This window comes from Nelumbo nucifera, chromosome 3 (genome assembly GCF_055504915.1).
Source record: "Nelumbo nucifera cultivar China Antique chromosome 3, China Antique-T2T, whole genome shotgun sequence".
In the NCBI taxonomy this organism is placed as follows: domain Eukaryota; kingdom Viridiplantae; phylum Streptophyta; class Magnoliopsida; order Proteales; family Nelumbonaceae; genus Nelumbo; species Nelumbo nucifera.
This window is the reverse complement of record NC_142651.1, coordinates 62,481,963-62,506,274: the sequence shown is the minus strand read 5'-3', so window position 1 is coordinate 62,506,274 and position 24,312 is coordinate 62,481,963. Positions and strand designations below refer to the sequence as shown.

Sequence of the window (24,312 nt, the reverse complement as noted above, 5' to 3'; positions counted from 1 at the left end):
AAGCTATCCTTTTATCTCTTCACTATACCATCAACCTTGTGTTTCACAATAAACACCCACTTACAACCGACTGGCTTTTTTTCCTTTAGGAAGATCTACCAACTCCCATGTATTGTTTTTATGAATAACACTAATTTCTTCCTTCATTGCATCTATCCATTTAAGTATAAACAAAGCTTCGACAACACTTTTGGGAATAGACACACTACCAATGGCAGTTAAGAAGGCACGAAAGGAGAGAGATACATTTTTATAAGACAAGAAATGCAATAGGGTGTTTAGTAGTACATGACCTAATGCCCTTTCTGTGAGCAATTGGGATATTAAGATTGTAATCTGAAGAGCTATACTCGAAGTAGCAAAGAAGAGAAGAGAACCACAGAACTGAAGAGAATGTCGAACTGTACTAGCCAATCGACCAGTCTTTTATTTATAGATGGATGTAGTACAAGGTACAAGAAATTACTGGGATGCCCCTGATTAGTGATGGGACACCCAGATGACTTAAATCATTAAACAGGATTAGGCCCATTGACACAGGCCCAGTTACAAGATAAGTTAAACATAAGACTGGGCTAATAAGAACTCTTATCAGCCGAACATCACTCTAACATTCTAACACTCCCCCTCAAGCTAAGCATGGATATCAATCATGTTTAGCTTGCCAAGTATGTCCCTGAACTTTGTTGTTGCCAGCCCTTTTGTCAATACATCTGCAATCTGCATCTCTGATGGTGTATAAGGCACACAGAGTTCTCCTGAAATAATTCTCTCTCTGACAAAGTGTCGATCAATTTCAATATGTTTTGTCCTATCATGCTGCACGGGATTGTTGGTGATGTTGATAGCAGCTTTATTATCACAATACAGCTGGAGAGGACCCTCAGTCTTGATACCAAGCTCATTAAGGAGAGTTCTGAGCCATAAGAGTTCAGCAACCCCGTGTGCCATAGCCCGGTATTCTGCTTCTGCACTTGATCTAGCCACAACATTCTGCTTCTTACTGTGTCATGTGACTAGGTTTCCTCCCAAGAATGTACAGTAACCTGAGGTTGATTTTCTGTCTCCAACAGACCCAGCCCAATCAGCATCAGTGTAGGCTTCAATTTCAAGTCTGTTGTTTTTCCTGAATAGAATTCCTTTCCCTGGGCAAGTCTTCAAATATCTGAGAATTCTTTCCACGGCTCTCATGTGAGGGGTCTTTGGTGAGTGCATGAATTGACTGACAACATGCACTGCATAGGCAATGTCTGGCCGAGTAAGGGATAAGTATATCAGTTTTCCTACCAATTTGGTACCTTTCCTTATCACAGTATTCCTCACCCATTGATTCTTGTAATCCATGGCTTGGTTCTATTGGAGTGTCTGCTGGCCTACACCCCATCATGCCTGTTTCCTCTAGGAGATCTAGCACATACTTTCTTTGACATATGTAGATTCCTTCTCTTGATCTAGCAACTTCAATCCCAAGAAAGTATCTCAGATTTCCCAGGTCTTTGATCTCAAATTCTGAAGCTAAGAACTCCTTCAGCCTCTTCATCTCTTTCACATCATTTCCAGTAATCACCATATCATCCACATACACAATGAGTGTTGTAAGTTTGTCATCCTGTCTCCTTGTAAACAATGTATGATCTGCACTGCTCTGAGTGTACCCTACTTTCTTCATGGCCAAACAAAGTCTCTCAAACCATGCCCGGGGAGATTGCTTCAAACCATATAATGCTTTCCTTAGTTTACATACCTTCTTTCCAACATCATATCCAGGTGGGGGTTCCATGAATACCTCTTCATGAAGATCACCATTTAGGAAGGCATTCTTCACATCCAGCTGATGAAGTTCCCAAGAGAATTTTGCTGCTAGTGATAGAAGAACCCTGATTGTGTTGAGCTTTGCTACTGGGGCAAAGGTTTCCTTGTAGTCAATTCCTTCCTTTTGTGTAAATCCCTTTGCCACAAGTCTGGCCTTGTACCACTCAATTGACCCATCTTCCATGTGCTTTACTGTGAATACCCACTTGCACCCAACAGTGCCTTTCCCCTATGGCAGGTCCACCAATTCCAACGTTCTTGCTTTCATTAGGGCTTTCATCTCCTCATTCATGGCTTCTTTCCACCTTGGATCAGATGCCGCCTCTGAATACCTGGAAGGGACACATACAGAGGAAAGAGCAGACACAAAGGAATGATAGGCAGGGGATAAGTGTGAGTAAGAAACATAATCAGCTATGGGATGCCGAGTGGTACAAGAACGAACAGGCTTACGGAGAACAATAGGAAGATCCAAATCTGAATTGAGTGAGTCAGAATTACCTTGGATTGCAGAGACAGATTGATCTGAGTTCAACTGGTTGCAATCATGAGGTTGAGGGCCCTTCTTCCTTCTACTGTATGTGAGTATCTCTTTCTCTTGTTTACTGGAACCTTCAGAAGCATCAGCCGAATCTGGAGAAGTAACTGTTACAGTGGGAGTCTCACTAGGTTGACCCGGAATGTTACAGCTAGTAGTGGTGGAAGGTGATGAAATGGGAACAAAACACTTATACCCCTTTTGCGTGGGAGAGTACCCCAAAAATATCTGGTGACATTTTTTCTTGGAGACAGGATCATAACACTTATACCCCTTTTGCATGGGAGAGTACCCCAAAAATATCCCCTTTGTAGTCTTTGGATCCAATTTGGTTTTCTTTGGATCCTTCACATGTATGAAGCATGTACAGCCAAAAACCCGTGGGGGAAGAGGAAACTCTGGAAGAGTGGGACACAACAGAGAAAGGGGTCTTCATACCTAGTACCTTAGATGGCATCCGATTTACTAGGTATGATGTAGTGAGAACAGCTTGAGACCAATATTGCTTGGGCACATTGTGTTGGAAAAGAAGGGCTTGAGCTGTCTCCAATAGGTGCCTGTTCTTGCACTCAGCAACCCCATTTTGCTGAGGGGTGTAAGCACATGATGATTGATGTAACATGCCTGCATCTTCCATGAATGAGTTCAGGGATCTTTCAAAGTATTCAACTGCATTGTCTGAACGGAATTGCTTGATCTTTTTATCAAATTGTGTTTCAACCATCTTGCAAAACATCATAGTTATCCGGGGAACTTCATCACATCCTTTCAACAGATAAATCCAAGTGCACCGAGAATAATGGTCAATAAAACTGATAAAGTAACGGAAGCCATCAATGGAAACAATGAGTGAAGGACCCCAAACATCAGAATGAATCAAATCAAAAGGGGCTTGAATTTCATTACTAGAAATTGGATATATTGATCTACATTGCTTTGACATTTGACACACATCACAAATTAAACTCTGACTCGGAATGCCCTTACATAGTTCGGTAAACAACATTGCTAAAGAAGAAAAGGACAAATGACCTAGCCTAGCATGCCACAAGTGCAGCCTTGCTATTGACTCCACACTTTCCGGACTAGTAGTAGAAGCTTGCAAGGCTTAGCTGACATCTTCATCAAAATAGTAGAGGCCCCCATACTCATAACCACTCCCAATCGTTCTCCTCGTCAATCTGTCCAGGAAGACACAATGAGAAGGAAAGAAAGTTATACTGCAGTTCAAATTTTTTGTAAGCTTTGAAACAGACAACAGATTTGAGGTAAGACTAGGAACATGTAGAACTGATTTAAGTGAGAGGTCCTTGATTAGGTCAACCACCCCCTTTCCAGAGATGGTGGAGAGGGACCCATCAGCTACTCTCATCTTATCCTGGCCAGACAACAAATGATATGTAAAGAATAAGGAGGACATATGTGTCATATGGTCAGTGGCTCCAGAATCAATCACCCAAGAGGTAGAATTAATGGAACTAGTTGCACTAAATGCAGAGGTTGTACCTGATTTGGCAAGAGAGGTGGAAGCTAAAGAATTGTTCTTCAGACGGGCTAATGCCCAGCTGAGAACCTCTACCTCATTAGCTGTGAAGCCCGAAGTACTTGGTCCAGAGGAGTCGGTAGCCTGCCTTGCGGTGGAAGAGGACACTGTCTGAGTACTCTGTGAGTTGTCACTACTATTGTTGGTGGCAAGATTCCCACTTCCTGTGTGGCCCTTATGTTGCCTTTTGTCCTTTCTCAGAGCAGCTGGCTTCAGATGAGAGTACAAGACCCAACATTTCTCCTTTGTGTGTTTCTCACCACTGCAATGGGTACACTTGAGGGACTTCTTGTCTGAAAATCTATTCCCCTTAGTGGAGACTAAGGCTAAATGTTCTCCAGGTAGTTCTGTTGACTGTGTCTGGGAGTCAACTTGCATCTCCTTTCTCCTTACTTCTTCATTCCTCACCAGGTAGTAGACATGGTGAAGCTCAGGTAATTCATCTCTCCCTAGAATCTGTGACCTTATACCTTCATATACAGGGTCAAGACCCGCCAAAAACTTGAAGGCTCTGCCCTCCTCAATCTGCTTGTCATGCCTCCCCTTATCATTGGCATTTTCCCAATCCAAAATCAAGTGGTAGTCAAGTTCTTCCCAGAGGCCTTCCAGTGTTGCAAAGTAGGTTGCCACGGACATGTCTCCTTGCCTTAGGACTGCAATGTCTTGATTCAGCCTGTAGATTCTAGCATTGTTCTTTTTTTGGCCGTATGTCTTAGATACTTTCTCCCAAATTCTAGCGGCTGTAGGGAAGTGATGAACAGTTCTGGCCACCCTAGGAGTCATGGAGGCCAGCAACCAAGACATGACTGTGGCATTTTCCTTGCGCCACATGGTGTATTCAGGACTGCCAATTTCTGGTTGTTTCTTGTCTCCATCCAGATAGCTTCTGAGATCACGAGAGGTAATGAATAGCATTGCTGAGACAGACCACTCTCTGAAGTTATACTCATCTAGCAGCACACTTGTAATCTGCAAGCTGTGCAGATTAGGGTTTTCCCGGTTTGAGGACCTTGTGACAGGTCTGTTATCTCTAGAGGAAACTTCACCGGATAGTGAGGACATCCTGACTTCAGTCCAAGAGTTGTTCACAGTGCTGTAGGTGGTTCTGTTTAGGACTGGCCTAAGTGATCACAGTGTTCACAGTGCTGGTAGAAGTGTTCACAGTTCAGGTACTGTGCAGTGCTGTTTAGGACTGGCCGAAATAGCAAGTAAAGGTCTGTAACTGAACCAGTTCACAGTGCTGGTAAAAGTTTAAGGCTGCAACTGTGCAGTGCAAAAGTAGGGCTGATAACTGACCTGAAGAAAATCTGTAACTGAAGTTGCCACAGTTCTGCGCCAGTCTTGCTAGAGCACGAAGCTGCAACTGTAGAGGAGGCTAAGTCTTTACCACTTGTTCTGCGCAAGTCTTGCTAGAGCACGAAGCTGCAACTGTAGAGGAAGCTCTCCCCCTTTCGGCTAGTGCTAGGACTGCTGAAATCAGTCCTCAACTAGGTCTGTCCTATACAGACCCCTCTTAGTAGCCCAATAGCTACTACTTGCTGAAAAAAAACTAGTAGGACATCTACTTCTGGGTCTTACTTCCCTTGAGTCCTACAACCAAGAGAAACCCTAGGTTCGAACTTGCTTTACTCTCTTACACTCCTAGGTCTTTACTGCAACAACCCAGAAAAGGAAGAGAGAAGACGAAAAGACAGCAAGAGAAGAGTGCGCCTGCTGAAACCAGGAAGGACCTAATGCTCTGATACCATGTAATCTGAAGAGCTATACTCGAAGTAGCAAAGGAGAAGAGAACCACAGAACTGAAGAGAATGTCGAACTGTACTAGCCAGTCGACCAGTCTTTTATTTATAGATGGATGTAGTACAAGGTACAAGAAATTACTGGGATGCCCCTGATTAGTGATGGGACACCCAGATGACTTAAATCATTAAACAGGATTAGGCCCATTAACACAGGCCCAATTACAAGATAAGTTAGACATAAGACTGGGCTAGTAAGAACTCTTATCAGCCGAACATCACTCTTAACATTCTAACAAAGATCATCAAGAGTCATCAATAGCAATAGAATCAATAGTCTCAAGAGGAATAAGAGTACCTGGCTGAGAGGGACTTTCCTTTAAGGAGTCCAATTTTTGGTTGCTCTACACTTTTTGAACTCTGTTGGTTCTTACGGTGCCTTAGTAAAACACAAAAGGGAGAAAGATCTAGGATAGAAGGAAGATGGATCTACTATTGGACCTTCTCCTCCATACAATTCCCCCTTGGGAAAGGTAGGGAAGAATGGCTTGGATTCAAAAAATGACACATCCATGGACATAAAATACTTGTGAAAAGTAAGGTCAAAGCATTTGTAGCCTTTCTAAGAAGATGGATTACCAAGGAAGACACAGGGAATGGCCCTAGGATCTAATTTAGCCCATATAGGAGACAAGTCATGAACTAAGCACCAACAGCCAAACACATGCAAAGGAATGGAAAATAGGGGAGACCGAGGAAATAAAAGCTGATGTGGGGCCTTGTACTGTAGGAAAAGAGAGGGATTATGATTGATGACGTAAAGGGAAACCAGAACATCCTCAACCCAAAAACACTTGGGAATATTCATGTGCAGGACATTACTATGAGCAACTTCAAGGAGGTGGAAATTCTTCTTTTCTGTAACACCATTTTATTGTGGTGTTCTAGTACACAAGAGCTCTGGTGAAGAGACCCATGGATAGAAAAGTGTTAGCTAGATCATGATGGAAGATTTATTTTGCATTATCTGATTAGAAAATCTGAATCTCAACATGAAACTGAGTGAAAACCATACCCTGAAAATTCTTCACAATTTTGGGCACCTTGTCCCTTGAATGCATAGGATATATCCACATATACCATAAATAGTCATCAATCATGCCAATAAAATATTTACATCCACCCTTAGTAGATGTAGTTATAGGACCCCAAACATCAGAATACACAATATAAAAAGGCATAGTAGATCTTTTATTATTTGGAGGAAAATGAGTTCTACAATGCTTATTTAATTGACATGTCTCACATTTCAAACTTGAAACAAGCACAGACTTAAAACAACTCTAGAAACATAATGTTAAAAACTTAAATGACAGATGACCAAGACGGTTATTCCATAAACAAACTTAACTCTCAATTGGTTGATTGACTGGCTGACTTAGAAGACCCATAGAGACTGGTGCCGCATGACCAGCTTTATTCTCCAAAATGTAGAGACCATTGACTATGCTTCCTTTACCAATTGTCCTCCCCAAGGCAAAATCTTGGAAAATACAAGAGTTGGGAAAAAAGGTCACACAACAATTCAAAGATTAAGTAATACTACTTACAAATAACAAATTAATAGGAAGCTTAGGTACGTGAAGAACATTAGGTAGAACCAAGTCCATGGGGAAGGGATACAGATCCCTAAATCCCTAACTAGCAATGGTGGAAAAGGATCTATAATCCAGTCTCACTTTATCTACCTGAGAGAAGGGTGTAAGATTTAAACAAATTTGACTTATAAGTCATATGGTTAAAAGCCCTTGAGTCAATGATCCAAGGGGTATCAAGGATTGAGGTAAACACATGAAATGTAGAAGCATTGTTACCTAATGTAGACGCAAATGAGGTAGAAGGAATAGGAACCAATTTATCCATTTGCCGAAGGGTCCTACCATATAACTCCAAGTGATCATGAAAGAGTTAACAATGTCTTCCCTAGGGTCAGAACCAAGGGAGCTCTCTTGAGAGGAACTAGATGTCAAGTTATTTGTCCTAGATTCCTGAGTAGCCATATTTGCAGAATTAAACTTCTTTTGGGTGGGCTTCTTAGAGCTGTCTTGATTCTTGGTAGCCCACGTGGGCTTTCCAACAAGCTCCCAGCAAGTCTCACAAGTATGTATAGACCATTGGCAATGAGTACACCAAAGTTTATCCTTATCATCAACTTTCTTAGAGTCATTCTTCTTCACTCCAGAACTACTGCCCTGGCAGCTAAAGCAACCGGCTACTCCCCTTTAGAAGCATTCATCAAATTTCTTCTGCTTTCCTCAGATTGAACTAGAACATACACCTCTTGAACTGAGGGAAGTTCCCTACTGTGGAGATATATCCTGATGTATATTATTAGTATAGTCCCTGTTGTACAGTACACTTATTGTTTTATTTGTTCTTTTTTTATCTTTTAGCCCTATAAGGGCATTCTTGTAACTGTACATATCTTTTAATATAAAAGGGGCTCTTTTGGGTGGGGGTTGACCATTCAAGACACCCCTGAATCTGCTCTTCTTTGCTCTCAGTTCTGCTCACATGGTATCAAAGCGGGTCACCTGTATCAGCCTAGGAGTTCTGGTTTCTATACAAGATTGAAGAGTGCTTTACTGCTTTTCAAGGCTTCCATCAGTACTGTTCGGATTCTGATCCGGATCTTCTTGGGGGTTGTTTCGATCAGCACAAAAACCCTCCTGTTTTTTTGAAAAAGATGCCTAACAGGTTGGTTTTTCCCACTTTTCTCTCTTTCGGCTGATCCAATCAGCCTTTAACTCTAGATCTGGTGTCGTCCTAGACCCCTTTTGCTTTCCATTCTCTTGGATCTCCTTTTCATCCTCTTTTTGAAGGGTTTTTAGTCCCTTCTTTGGTTTGACAGTCCTGAAACTTACCTTTTTTGGACTGTCAACCCCTTTTTTGCTTGCTGAAGCTGTTCGGACCCTTCTCTGGACTTGTCCGGATTGCTGTAGTACTGGTTCCTCTTTCCCTCTCTTGGGCAGAAGTGGACTGCTGTTTGGACTGGTATTTGGACTATTTCCGAACCTGTTTTTGGCTTTTTGTGTGTGTGTGATTTATTGTTTTCTGCTGTAATGGCTTTAGACAGAGTGGATATTATTCTTGTGAAACTGAATGGATAGAATTATATGATGTGGAAGTTCCACTTTGATTTGTATGTTGAAGGAAAAGGTTTGGAAGGACACCTGAATGGGACTGTCACTAGACCAGCTGAGACCGAGGCCAAAGCCTTACAACAATGGAAACTAGATAACAGCAAGATTGTTTCCTAGATTCTCAGCTCAACTGATTCTCATATTGATGTACCTATGAGGAGAATGAAAACAACCTATGAAATGTATTTATATTTGAAGAAAGTTTATCAACAATCCAATATGTCTAGATAGTATCAAATAGAATCAGAGATATTTGCTTACTGTCAAGGAGATAGAAGAATACAGGAATACTATGCAGGCTTTCTTGATTTGTGGGCTGAATATGAACTTGTCCATATTGATCCCTCGGACTCAGAAGAATGCGCGAGATATCTCCATAAACATTTTGAGAAGAGGAAAGTATATCAGTTTTTGATGAGGCTTAGACCTGAATATGAGATAATCAAGTCCAATATTCTGAGTCGAGGAACACTTCCAGATTTGGATTCTGTTTTGGGGGAGTTACTGAGGGAAGAGACTAGGCTTCTCACTGTAGCTGGGTTTAATGGAAAGATGACTGAAATTGGGGCTGAAACAGCCTTTGTATCTCACGGAGGTAAGAAGTCAACCTCCAAGGACTTCTCCAAAACCCAGTGTTATGAGTGTAAGGGTTTTGGACATATTGCTTCTCACTGTAATAAGAAGAATGTGTGCACCTATTGCAAGCAATATGGTCACATCATTCCAGATTGTCCAGTCCGACCAATTAAGGGTTCTCAAAAGACTCAGCCTTGGGCTTATTAGGTAACAGATGGACAGACACTGACACTGTGTCCACTATGGGTGATTCTTCCATGAAAAGTGATTCTATTGGACCTATGGACGAGGAAAAGATTCAGAAATTGGCATTCTCTGCCATTTCCTCTCTTTTTTCTGCTATTGGCTTGTTTGGTAAGTTCTCTAGATATTGTTCCTCTCCTTCACATGCTTGGATTATAGATTCAGGTGCCACCAATCATATGACAAGATCCTATCTCAACCAACCAAATCAATTTACTGAAACTCACGATAAACACATTGTTACTACCAATGGTAAAATGTTAGACATTATTGGTTTATCCCTTAAACTATATTCCACTATGCCCTTCCCTCTTTCAAAAACCCTCTTAGTGCCCAGCCTTACTACTAATCTGATTTCTGTTGGCCAACTTGTTAATGAAGGAAATGTTCCCACCTTTTCTCATGATGGTTGCTTGATATAGGACCGGTACACTGGGAAGGTGAAAGGGAAGGGGGTGTAAGTTGGGTTGTCCGTTTGCGCTGGAGTTCAAGAAATCTCAATCAGTAGCATCCTCAGCTTATCTTAGTTCCTCTATGTCTGGTTCCTTCTTGAGTCATAGAAATAATGTTTGGGATTTATGGCACAACGATTAGGTCATCCATATTCTCAAAAATTGAAGTTTTTGTTTGATTTTGGTTTAATTAAGAATAAAATTCCTCCTGTTCATACTTTTGATATTTCTTGCACTGCCTATTGCTTGAGTAAAAGTCAAGTAGCCAATCAAGACTACAATTAGTCTTGAATCCAAAAGTAAAAAAAAAAAAGATTTCAGAAGGAGAAAAGAAGAAGAAAAGAGGGAGAAAAGCAGAAGCACATGAAGGGTTTTAGAAAAGGAGAGAGAGAGGGTCGAATATTCACATCTGCCGACCCACTCTTACTATTTATATGTTTACTAATTGTAAAAAAGGCTGAATTGCCCTTATTGCTTACATGGCAAATAAACTAATAATAAAGTTGAAATAACAAGCTGTAACAACAAACTGAAATAACTACCAACTAACACTAACATAACTAACAAAGAATACATATTGTGTTGCCATACGAACACAGTGGGGACCACAGTCGTGGGGTTCACATCAGTGTTCTCTACAAGTCATGTTTTAACTTTTTTCCACACTTCTGAGCATCCCACTACACCTTCTGAGATTATACACAATGATGTTTGGTTTGCTTCTATTACTTCACGATTGGGATACAAATACTTTGTATTGTTTATAGATGAATGTACTAGATACACTTGGATTTATTTTCTATGACACAAATCATAGGTTTTTGCAACATTTAAATTATTCCATACTATGGTGCGAACTTGCTTCAAAAGTAATATGAGCATCCTCCGTTCAGATTCAAGGGGAGAATATAGAGATGGAACCTTTTAGGTCTACTTGAGGAGTTATGGAATCCAATTTCAGCGTAGTTGTCCAAACACTCCTCAACAGAATGGTGTAGTTGAACGTAAGAATGGACATATCCTTAGTGTTGTGTGGACATTACCATAGGAATCTCACACTCCAATTTCGTTTTGGGTAGAAGTAGCTAGTAAAGTTGTGTATTTGATTAGCTATCTTCCTTCTATTATTGGCAACACTTCTCCCCTTCAAAAACATTTTGGTCGTTCCCCAAACTAATCTAGTCTTCCTATTTTTGGTTGTCTTTGTTTTGTACATCTTTCTGTTCGTGAACATTCTAAATTAACTGCTTAGTCTGCTATGCGTGCCTTTGTGGGATATAGTCCTAACCACAAAGGATTCTTGTGTTATGACCCTGGTATTCGTCGTATTCGGATTTCACGGAATGTTGTGTTTCTTGAACATATTTCCTTCTTTGCTAGAATTGCTAGATTGTCTGCTCCTTCCATCTCTGTTTTGCAGGACTTTGATTCAGATAACACTCCTACTTCCTCTGCTGAGAAAGATCTTTTCGTCTCCACTTGCAAGGGGCCACGTGTCCCAGATTCTGTACCTACTACCCCCCTTCCACCCGGTCCAGAGCATCCTCCTCCTACACCTCCTATAAGTGACATTTTTCCCCAAGATCCTTCTGTTTCAAATGGTAGTTCTCCTATTCCGCTTCATCGTTCTACTCGTATTTCTTAGCCTCCTGAACGCTATGGTCTTCCTTTAAGCCATAGCTCTTTTTCTATTGTACTTTCTTCCACAGATATTCCTCGTTCTTATTAACAAGCCATTAGGAGTCATCATTGGAAAGAAGCCATGGATGCCGAGATTCAAGCCCTCCATGAGAATGATACTTGGGATCATGTGCTTGCTCCTCCAGATGCTTCCATTATTGGGAGTTGTTGGGTCTACACGATCAAACTAAAATAAGATGGTTTCCTTGATCGATATTAGGCTTGGTTAGTTGCCCAATGATACAGTCAAGAATATGGGATTGATTATGAAGAAACATTTGCCCCAGTTGCTAAGATCACTACTGTTCACGTTCTTCTAGCCTTGCTTGTTGTCCATTCCTGGACTATTTACCAATTAGACGTGAAGAATGCTTTTCTTCATGGTCAACTGAAGGAGACAGTCTACATGAGGCCTCCTCCTGGATATTGTAGTGATTCCTCACGTGTTTGTTGCCTAAAGAAATCCCTATATGGTCTGGAGTAGGCACCCCGGGCTTGGTGTGAGCGTTTTCGAGATGTTGTGGCTGGTTATAGCCAAAGTTCCTCTAATTAATCTCTCTTTGTTAGGAGAAGGCCCTAGGGTATTACCATTCTACTGTTGTATGTTGATGCCATGCTTTTAACTGGGGATGATCATGACAGAATTTGTGAGTTGAAGTCCTTACTTCATAACTCCTTTCACATGAAGGACTTGGGCTCTCTTACTTATTTCTTGGGTTTGGAAGTCCATTGTAGTAGTTGGGGGTATTTCATTTGTCAGTAGAAATATGCCTTTGATCTCGTCAAATTAGCTAGAATTACTGATGAGAAATACGTTGATACCCCTTTGGAGCTGAATGTCAAATTGTTTAAATCTGAAGGCCTAGTTCTTCCCGATGCTACTTTGTATTGCTAGCTTATTGGATCTTTGATCTATCTCACTATGACTCAGCCTGTTATTTCACATGTTGTTCAGGTCGTTAATCAGTTTGTTTGTGCCCCTCGTCAACCTCATATGACTATTGTTCATCTCATCATTCGTTATGTTAGAGACACAACTTCTCAATGACTGTTTTTCTCCTCCTCATCACCCATACAGTTGAGAGTTTATGATGATGTAGACTGGGCTGGTTGTCCTGACACTCGCTGATCTACTACTGGGTGGTGTGTCTTCATGGGTGATTCTCTCATCTTCTAGAAGTGTAAGAAATAGCAAACTGTCTCTAAGTCTTCTACTGAAGCTGAGTATAGAGCCATGTCTTTTGCCTGTAGTGAGATAGTTTGGTTGAAGACTCTCTTCATGGATCTTGGTACTCAACTTCCTACTCCTACCCCTCTATATGCAGACAATACAAGTGCTATCAAGATTGCATCTAATCTTGTCTTCCATGAGAGGACTAAACATAATGAGGTGGACTGACACTTTATTAGAGATCTTTTCATTGCTGGCTCTATATCCCTTCCCCATGCAGCCTTTGACATGCAGATTGCCGACATCTTCACCAAGGCCATGACTCAGGTTTGACACCTCTTTCTTATGGGCAAACTAATGCTGATGTCTACGCATCAATTTGAGGGGGAGTGTGGAGATACATCTTGATGTATATTATTAGTATAGTCCCTATTGTACAGTACACTTGTTGTTTTATTTGTTCTTTTTTATCTTTCAGCCCTATAAGGGCATTCTTGTAACTGTACATATCTTTTAATATAAAGGGGCTCTTTGGGTGGGGGTCAACTATTCAAGACACCCCTGAATCTGCTCTTCTTTGCTCTTGGTTCTGCTCACACCTACTTCCTAAAATCTACACACAGAATGGTCCATATATGGGATTCAGACCCAACAAGAGAGCAAACACACATTGCTGAGATACAAGCTTCTTATAGTCCTTTGCATCTTCATCACTTTTCCACTCTGTTAAGATGTGCTGAATAGGGTTAGTTTAGTCTTCTTCTGTTTATTAAGTAACTTGCTTATGTGGCAGTGTTATTAGAGTTACTCTGCCCCACACTTAAGTAAGGGCATTTCTGTCTTTGTAAACATTATTAGAATCTAATATAGATTAAGGGGGTCGACTGGATGGGTTAACCATCAGTTTTTCGACAGACCCTTCTTCTTCTCTTCTTCTTCTTCTTCTTCTTCTCCTCTTCCTGTTCGGACTATTGTAGCAGCAGTCGAAACATGGTATCAGAGCCATGCTCCTGACCTACGTCAGTTGGTAAAGCACCTCAGCTTTGTTCGTGACTCTTCACCTTCGTTTCTGGTCAGTCAATGGAGAGAACTGGTTCGCCCTAGGTCAGAAACATTACAGCTTGTCTCTCTGCTGCGCATAACCTTCTTCAACAAGGAAAGTGACTTCAGCAATGAATGGTTGATTGATATTCTCAAAGGAAGGTCGGTTCTCTCTTCTTCTAGTGTTACTTATATTTCTGGGTAGAAACCCTACAAGAAGCTGTTAGTATTGATTAGAACCTAGAGAACTAGGTTCATTGTTGCCCTAGGAAGGGCTGTGTGTGCAGTAGCCGAATGGTGTAGGGCTGCTGTAAGTTGTTGAATGGTGTAGGGCTGCTGTAAGTTGTTAAGTGGTGTTAGGGCTGCTGTAAGTGGCCGAGTGGTGTAAGGTAGAATGCAGTGACCTTGCCGAACTCCTTGTGGTTGTGTAATGCCCTCTTAGGTGTGTTAAACAAATCTGAACTGGGTGCAGCAGATTTGATTGTGTTGTGGTGCTTGTGATGCACAATTTGTTTTGAGTGGTTGTAAGAGGGCCTACTTGTGATTAGTGAATGGTAAACCGATGCTTATGTGGGACGTAAGTGTGTGAAGTCAGCAGTAGTGTGAATAAAAACAAGTGTGTGCTTCCACTGTTGTGTTTAGAGGCTGCAATAGGTGCTGAAATATCAAACTGTGAACAACATCAATCAGCTTGTAGCTAAGAAGTAAAGTTAGAGGCAACTGTGAAAGAGTACAATGGCAGCAATAGGAGATGGCTACAATGATCAGAAACCTAGTGTAGTAATTTCCTCCGACTACCTAGGGGTACAAATTACCTCAATTAAGTTAAATGGGGAGAACTATGTTCCATGGGCTAAATCAGTGGAAGTTTTTCTCAAGGCAAAGAAGAAAGTAAAGCATGTAAGAGATGAGAAGCCATCGGTTGACTCTCTAGGGTTTGATGATTGGGAACAAGAAGATGCTCAAATCATGACTTGGTTGTGGAATAGTATGGAACCCAAAATCAGTGCCAACTTCATGTTCCTTGATACGGCTAAGGATATATGGGAGCATGCTAAGAAGCTATATTCTGGACAAGATAACACAACAAGAGTATATCAGTTGTATCAGGAGTACTTTGATTTACAACAAGGAACCAAAACACTAGAAGAGTACTATGCCTGCATGAAGAATATAAGGAATGAACTCAATGTCTATCATCCCCTTACTCCAGATATTCAAGTTCAGCAACAGCAAAGGGAGCAGCTAGATGTTACAAGATTTTTAGTGGGCTGAAGTCGGAATATGAACCAGTTAGAGCTCAAATATTGGGGGGCTCTACTCTTCCTACACTTGAGGAAGTATTCTCAAGACTTCGTAGAATTTCTTTGGGACAGACAGAGAACCCCACACAGTCTGATAGATCAGCACTTGTGACAGCTAGAGGTGGTGGACATAGTACAAGAGGGGGAGGTCATCTCAGAGGGGGCTGTGGCAATTCCATGATTGGTCGGGGTGGCTGTGACTCAGGGGGAAGTTGTGGCAGAGGAAAAAATAACTCTAATAACACTGCCACATAAGCAAGTTACTTAATAAACAGAAGAAGACTAAACTACCCCTATTCGGCACATCTTAACACTCCCCCTCAAGCTGGAGAATATATGTCATATAATCCCAGCTTGTTACATAGATAGTTCACTTTCCCTGAGCTTAGAGCTTTTGTAAACAAATCTGCCCACTGGTCATTGGAGCCCACATGTTCTGTATTTATCTCTCCAGCAAGAACCTTCTCTCTCACAAAGTGGCAATCAACCTCTATGTGCTTTGTTCTCTCATGAAAGACAGGATTGGATGAGATATGGAATGCAGCTTGGTTGTCACAGTACAATCTCATAGGTTTATCCATGTGAAACCCAATTTCTTGTAGGAGATTCCTCAGCCACACTAATTCACAGGTAGTGTGAGCCATGGCCCTATATTCGGCTTCAGCACTGCTTCTAGCCACAACCGTCTGCTTTTTACTCTTCCATGTCACAAGATTTCCTCCCAGAAATGTGTAATAGCCTGTAGTAGATCTTCTATCACTCACTGAGCCTGCCCAATTTGCATCTGTATACCCAACTACTTCAAGTTTTCCTCCTGGTTTATACAATAGCCCATAGCTTGGAGCTCCTTTCAGATACCTCACAATTCTAAGGACTACATCCCAGTGAGGTATACGAGGGTTCTGCATGAATTGGCTCACCACACTGACTGCAAAGGAGATGTCGGGTCTCGTGATAGTCAGATAGTTCAGCTTTCCGACTAGTCATCTATACCTTCCAGCATCTTCAAATACTTCTCCTGTATCACTACTCAACTTAACATTTGGTTCCATAGGGGTCTCAGCCGGTTTTGCACCTATCGGTCATGTTTCTTCCAATAGATCAAGGACATATTTCCTTTGGCACAGATTCACACCTTGTTTTGACCTGGCAACCTCTATTCCCAAGAAATACTTTAATGTTCCAAGGTCCTTTGTTTGAAAATGATTTTGCAGAAATACCTTTAGTTTTCCAATCCCCAATTTATCACTACCAATGATGACAATATCATCCACATAGACCACTAATAAAATCTTCCCAGCTTCTGAGTCATAGCTGAACACTGAGTGATCAACCTGGCATTGCTTCATTCCAAAACTCCTCACCACTTCGATGAACTTTCCAAACCAAGCACGTGGAGATTGCTTCAACCCATAAATTGCTTTCTTCAGCTTGCACACCTTACCACCCTCCCCCTGAGCAACAAACCCAGGTGGTTGCTCCATATATACCTCCTCCACTAGATCACCATGGAGGAAGGCATTCTTTATGTCAAGTTGAAGGAGAGGCCAATCATACATAACTGCCAAGGAAATTAGGACACGAACGGAACCAATTTTAGCCACCGGAGAGAATGTCTCCATGTAGTCCACACCATACAACTGTGAGTAACCTTTAGCAACAAGTCTGGCCTTCAAACGCTCCACACTACCATCTGGAAAGTATTTCACAGTATACACCCATTTACATCCCACAGCATGCTTACCAGGTGGGAGAGTAGTAAGTTCCCACGTTTGAGTATGTTGAAGAGCAGAAAGTTCCTCCTCCATTGCCCGCCACCATCCAAGTGAACTAAGAGCTTCTTGAACATTGTTAGGCATAGAAATAGAAGACAAAAGTGAAACAAACTGGCGATGTGAGGTAGAAAGACGAGATAATGAAACAAAATTGGAAATGGGATGGAGTGTAGAACTACGTTTACCTTTCCGTAAGGCAATGGGTAGGTCAAGGTCTGAAGGTTCAGCAATAGGAGCCATGAGAGGATCCGCAGATGAGGTAGAAGCAGGAGGAGGGGCCGGTGTCGTTCGACGTGTATACACTTGTCGGATCGGTGGTCGTTCAGTGGTGACCTGCACTGGATGAGGAGATGAGTCTACTCCAACAACAGCCTTTGGAACTGAAGTAAGAGCTGATTAGCTAAATAGTATGTAGATAGGCTGTGATCCCCTTATTTACAGGTAGAAGATTCTGCCTGAAGTTAATAGATCTTGGCATAATGTTTCTGTTCATAGTACGTTGCCTTAGCTTGTTCCGAAACCCCACAAGAAGTTTCAGCCCATCATCGAACCTAGGAGCCAAGACATCACCATGCTATCATGTTCAGCTGTCCGAGATTTAGGTTCTTTAACCAGCTTTTCTCTTGGTACAGCGACCAAGAGAGAGAAAAAAGAGAAGAAACAAAAGTCTAGCTCAGTCCTATTTGAATTTTCTCCTTCTCCAACCAAAAAAGGCAAGTTTCAGGTGAGAACCACAATCTGAATATGATTAGAGCCCAGATCCCAGCTCTAATACCATGAAAACCTAGAAGAAAATAGACAGAAGTGGGAGAGAAGAACGGAAAAGAAGAGAGGAAGAAGAGGTCACATTCAGATATCTTTTGCTCTTCAAAATGTACCCTGGTTTTGGCCCCTACTATTTTAAATTTACGTTGAATATATTCTACTTTAGTCCTTAGTTTAAAACCTCTTGTTTTTAAGGTATTTGTCTGTAAAATCTAATTTTGCAATTAATCTTTCTTTAGTTTCATCAATTAATACTATGTTATCAGCAAACAACATGCACCATCGAACCTCCTACTAAATATATTTAGCTAATTCATCCATAACCTGTGCAAATAAATGAGGGCCATGTGCTAAGCCTTGGTGAAGTCTCATTGTTGTTTGCAACTCTGATGTCCTTCCTACAGGCGTTGTGGCATTGTTGTTGTCCAGATATCTATTAGTATTCCTTTTTTCAAGAACCCACCATATTATCTCTTTAGGGACTATATCAGATGCTTTTTCTGGATAAATGAACTAAATTTTCAGATTCTCTATTGCATTTTCTTACCTTTTAGCCCACCTAACTTTTGGGCCATTTGCTTTTGGCTTGAGCAGAATGCAATGTTTCTATTAATCATAAGATTTAAAATTATCATGTTATAAGTTATATCCATACAAAAAGATTTAGTAAGATTCTTTTTTCTTTGACAAAAAATCTTCCCTTTGGCATAGACAAAGAAAAGATATTTACCTATCTTCCTTGAGCAAGCTTTTCAACCCAAAAAGAATTTGAAAAGTACAAAACAGTGCCATTGGACATATTAAACTGTGCATACATATGAATATCTGGAATGCTATTTTGGGTTCTTAATGCCTACTGTTTCCAGGTATCATGTCCCCAGATCATGGTTGCGGGCATCAAACAATTTACTTGTCATCTTTGAAGAAACAGGAGGAAACCCATTGGAAATAGTTGTCAAGTCTCATTCTACTAAAACTATCTGTGCTCAAGTGTCTGAATCCTACTATCCACCTCTCAGCATCTGGTCACATGAAGATGTTATCCAGGGAAAGATATCACTCAATGATGTGGCGCCAGAAATGAAACTGCGCTGTGATGATGGACAAACAATCTCCACCATAACATTTGCTAGTTATGGTACTCCTCAAGGAAGCTGCAGACAATTCTCAATGGGTAATTGCCATGCTCCAAGTTCAATGTCAGTGGTATCTGAGGTAAGTACGAAGTCAACATGTACAAGTATGGTGTCATGGTGAGCCTGTTCTCTACATGCATTTGACATTTTGTCCTCTCCCTCTCTCTCTCTCTCTCTCTCTCTAACATAGCACATATTTTATTGAAAATCCATTCAAGAGCTTCTCCCATCAATCAAGTAATTTGGATCAATGCATCAATACACTCATCATGGAGAGCATGAGCATGTAGAGAGTCTAGAGACAAGGTTCATTGCCATGGCTGCCACCATGCACTAGATTTCATCAGCATCGATAATAATTTCCACTTTTTGAGACATTTTCAGGCATGTCAAGGAAAAAATAGCTGTTCCTTAAATGTTTCAAATGCCGCATTTGGAGTTGACCCCTGTCATGGAATCGTCAAGACTTTAGCAGTGGAGGCAAACTGCATATCATCCACTGATTCTGGACCCGGTGTAGCTCAGTTATGATGTAATGATTATCTAATACAGTGCAAATTGTGAAATCTAGCTAAGTCCTTTGTAAGAAGATGTGTTCCAGAAACTGCTTTCTCTGTAGATGTGTTTTATTTGCCACTTCAATACTGATAAGAATGTTGGTATAAGTCAACAAACGTGTACAAAAAATGAATATAATGCAACTCCACTTCCAATTACTTGTCCATTTTTTAGAATCCATTGTCTACATGGAAAGTTTCGGATGGGGTTTTACTTGACTTGGAAAACTAATCCAACTACCTATCATCATTCTCCCATAAGCAATTGAAGATGGTGGACAAGATTGTTGTTGCCAGTTTAGCAATCACCAGGGTCATGCTGAAATGACTAGAAATAAGGTATTGAATATAGACAAATATGACACTATATTTTGTCTATGTCAAGTGTGAGTAAAAAATGATTTAAGCACACATAATTTAGAAAACCTTCCTAGACCCTAATTGTTTGGATTTCGGGGGACGTGCGACCCCCCATTCTGTGTAGCCCCTCTTCCCATTTCATCAACAAAACAAAAGAAAGAAAGAAAAGATATGGTACTGAATAGAATGAAATAGTAAAACATGATAAGGCTTAGATGATGATGATGATGTACGTTGCTCGTGAGATACACTCAAGAAAAATTGGAAAAAGTTAAAGAATCAAAACTTGTATATGAATTGTAGGGAACCAATATAAATTATATTCATTGTCGAAAATTGTTAATTTCACTTTCTATAAAATGTGACTTGAAACCATCTTTCTCTGTCAAGTTATTAAGATATGGTCTAGTAGTAAGAGTTATTTTCACACAGGCGTTCCACCTTCAAATTTGAAATTTAATTGGAAATAACCAGCTAATTAATGATACATTTGGTGAAAAAGAACTAAAACAATCAATATTGACTTGTCTTCATCAAAGGTTCAAAATATCATATCGCACATCGTATTGGTAAGCTAGGAAATGGATATGTATTGCGATATGTTTTTGATATGCATGGGTACAGCGTACAGTAGAAAGATATAAATACGCTTGAATGCCATGACTTGTGGTCACGCAAGTATGCAAAACTGCCTTTAGGATAATTGCAATCACCGTCGCAGCATGACAATGACAATTTGGCCACGAAATAATGTCAAGAGTCATGGTCACACATATGCAAATCTGCCTTTTGGATAACTGCAATCACCCATTGTGGCATGACAATCATGGTTTTCAAAATCAGACTGGATTGGACAGTCGGACCGGAAAAACTAGGAACCGGTTATCTGATCGGTTCTATTTTTCCCTAAAATCGTTGATTTTGGTCAATAAACCGTTGAACCGACTGGTTAATCGTTCGAACGATTTTAATCTTTTTTTAAATATTTTTTATTTTTTTGTCAGAATGAATCAACCGTTCTGATTGAATGATCAAACCTTTCGACCCGATAACTAGACCCCTGACTGATTCGGTTGCCGAGTCGTTTTAAAAATCATGATGACAATGACAGCATGGTTATGAACCGCGGCTAGTCGCTATGATGCCTACCAACCGATTGTGGTCCCCCGAAAAGATAGCCATGCAAACCCGTGGATAGAAAAGTGCATGATCTCCATGCAACACGTGTTCTCTACAAAGGCCACCCGCAGGCAACACATGATAAAATCACAAAGAGGTGATAATGATAGCTTGTGTAGACCAATAGTTGGTCCCCGATCTGCAATCTGATGTGTGCCCCTTATCAAATCAGCCTAGGGATTTGAGCTTAACTGTCTTAGAAAAGTACTAAAATTCTTTATTCCATACACATATGAGCATTCCCTTATTCAACTCACTCATTCCCTCCCTTTGCATTCTGAGTTCTGAAAACTCTAATCTTTCTCTTCATTGTTCTTATTCTCAACTTCAGGACTTAAACTATTAAAAAGACTGCCTTAAAATCATTTATGCTACTTATAAAAGTTTGAATGTGGTGTTATATTTTGGAATTTTCATTGAACAAAATTTGTCCCTTCAACTTGAGTTATCTAAGGAGTAAATTTGTATTTTCATAAACTTTAATTAAGATGGTTGAAATTGCATTAATCATCTAAACTCTACTATAATCTACACTATATACAATAGTGTGAATAGAAAGTGGAATTTTCTTTGGACTAAAATTACCCTCTATTTATTTGTTTGAGAAAAGGGTATAAAAGTCATTTTATTACAACTTTAATGCCAGCTTTTATGGCTACTAAAATGCTCATTTTTGTCTATTTATTCCATCTATTATTGTAAGGGTTGAAAATATAACTTCAATTATTACTTTCCACTTCATTTAATCCCCTCTCATTAAGTCTTATACTTAAAGGTATTAACTCTCATTTTCTCTTATTAACCCTATATTTAAGTTATTTTTCACTAATAAATGCTACTAATTAGATCTATTGACAATATAAACCTATATATTTTAAAATCGACTGAAAACAAAACCATTCTTTATCCAAGTGGTGGCTAAGCAATTCAACCATCCGAATCAAATTGATCAACATATGAAGTCAGAGTTAAGTAATAAAATTTTTAAAATAGAAATAAATATAAAAAAATTACAAAAATGTGGAAAAATTAAACACATTTATGACATTTTTATTAATCAAATTAAAAAATAAGTGTAATAAACAAGAATTATTTTTATTGATAATGATAATGGAATACATAATTTAGAACTAACCAAAAATAAAATTATTTTACTATTTGGAAAAGATCAATAGTTCAACTTTTGGGTCAAATGTATTAACATTTAATGTCATAAATAAATAATAAAAATTAATAGAATATAAAATAAAAAAATGAAAAATTACATAAATTTTGCGAAAAAAATGCACATGTATAATATTATATAATTATCATATTAAACAAAAAGTAAGTGTGATATATCAGAATTATTTTTACACATAGAAATACAAAAAAGAATTATAGAAAAAATTGAATACATCTATAACTCTATATTTACACTACTATTGAATATATGAATAAGATTGTAGAACTTTCTTTTGACTAGAATACTCATTTTTGAATATAATCCCTATTTAACTATGAGGTTTAAATTGTAAGTTGAACTACTACTTTTCACCTCATTCAATTCCCTTTATTTAAATCTTACATCTCTTTAACAAATGAACAAAAAGAATAGATACATAAAAAAGATTGTAAACTGACAATCCTCCATTTTGTGCTCGGTTGTTTGATTGGGGTATTTTTTTTTTTGGGTTAACTTTTCACAATCTTTGCTGCCTCACTATACAAAGAAAAGCTCAACTTTTGGCCTTAAATTTCAACTTTCATGTCTTTTATTTATAAAAAAAGTAAGAATAAAAAGTGTATATATATATATATATATATATATGTGTGTGTGTGTGTGTGTGTGTGTGAGAGAGAGAGAGATATTATATGATATTATATTATACATATATAGATGGATGATCACGGTTTAACTCATCCAACCTGGACAATTAAACCATTGACCCATGACTTAGAGTGAAGTAAAATTTTAAAACATTGACTTTATTTTTGGGGTGAAGTAAATAATATTAACTCTAAAATGCACATTATTACTTGATTAACTAACTTAAAATTAATTAAATTTTAAATGGAAGTAGATTATTTAGCGAAATAATATATCATCGGCTATGTCCATTTCAATATAATTAATCTAGTTAATCTATTATTAATAGTTATAACTTAAAACGAATATAGATACTCTCAAGTTAATGAATTTTATAGGCAATTTAATATAGTAATGGAGAGAGAATTAGTTGCATGAGTTATTGAAAGAGACAGAGCTAATAGTGAGTTAATGAGAAGAGTTAAAGTCTTAACAATGATTTATCACTCGAGTTATTTTGTTCAATTTTAAAACTAGGTACGTGCCATTGAGGTTGAAGCAACTTGATACATTACATTTTAATATATAGATATAAATAGATGAAGATCAATATAAAGGTTGAAACAAGAGCTATTATGCAATGGCATATGCTTGCTGAAGGGATCTGACTACTTGTCAATATGGTTTGAAAGTGATTTTGTTGTTATGGTTAATGTGTTAAATGGATGCAAACACGACTCCTTGGCGCCTTGAATAACTCTCTTATGATATGACAAGATCAAAAAGGCTGGTTTAGATACCCTGAGGTTTGAGGAATTGGTTAGGTGGTTGAATTGGGAAAATGTAGGGAAATGTAGAGAAACCTTTACAACCCTTGTATTGATTTTCCTGTCTTTCCCTTCCTTTCCCTACCTTTTCTTTCAAACCAAACATAGTCTTCGAGAAAAGGAAACTTCATGGCTGATTTGCCAACTTTGCATGCAATAATCCTGATAAATCACCTATTCTTTTCTGCCGGGCAATTCTCACATGATACAAGAATTAAGAATTTGAAGATTCTTTATATCTCCCTCCACTTAGACAAAGATTGATTATTCTGTCTTGTCATTCATGGAGAGACATTCCCAATGTACGGCTGCAATGGCTGGTTGGAACGTTTTTGGCACTATGTGTTGATTGCTCATCTGAACTCGTTTGTTCATTATAAACCAAATTTTCCCATAGCTTAGTTTGAAAAGAGTACAAAGACAAATATATACAATGTAAATGTATACGAAATAATACAAAATATAAGGTTTTGCACTCTACACATTTGTATTCGCACTGATATAAATTGCTTTCTTGATGCATTGATATAAATTTGGTTTCATTTCACATGTCAATGGTTCAATTATCAAAGTAAAAAAAAGTTTAGTTAAGTCATATTGTTATCTAGTAGGTAATAAATAA

At 39.2% G+C, this 24,312-nt stretch overlaps 1 protein-coding gene across 3 annotated transcripts in view; it reads left to right on the top strand.

Annotated features, from left to right (window-relative positions):
- BGAL9 (beta galactosidase 9) overlaps positions 1-19,702 on the top strand; it is a 162,676-nt gene extending 142,974 nt beyond the window's left edge. For 2 of the 3 annotated variants that reach the window (XM_010275743.2, XM_010275742.2), the window contains 2 exons: positions 18,709-19,057; positions 19,363-19,702. In XM_010275743.2, coding sequence (XP_010274045.1) covers positions 18,709-19,057; positions 19,363-19,509 — 496 coding nt within the window. In that variant the 3' untranslated portion in view covers positions 19,510-19,702. Of the gene's footprint in view, positions 1-18,708; positions 19,058-19,362 lie in introns of those variants that run through there. The other variant, XM_088901849.1, reaches the window with a different exon arrangement.
- The last annotated feature ends 4,610 nt before the right edge of the window (positions 19,703-24,312 follow it).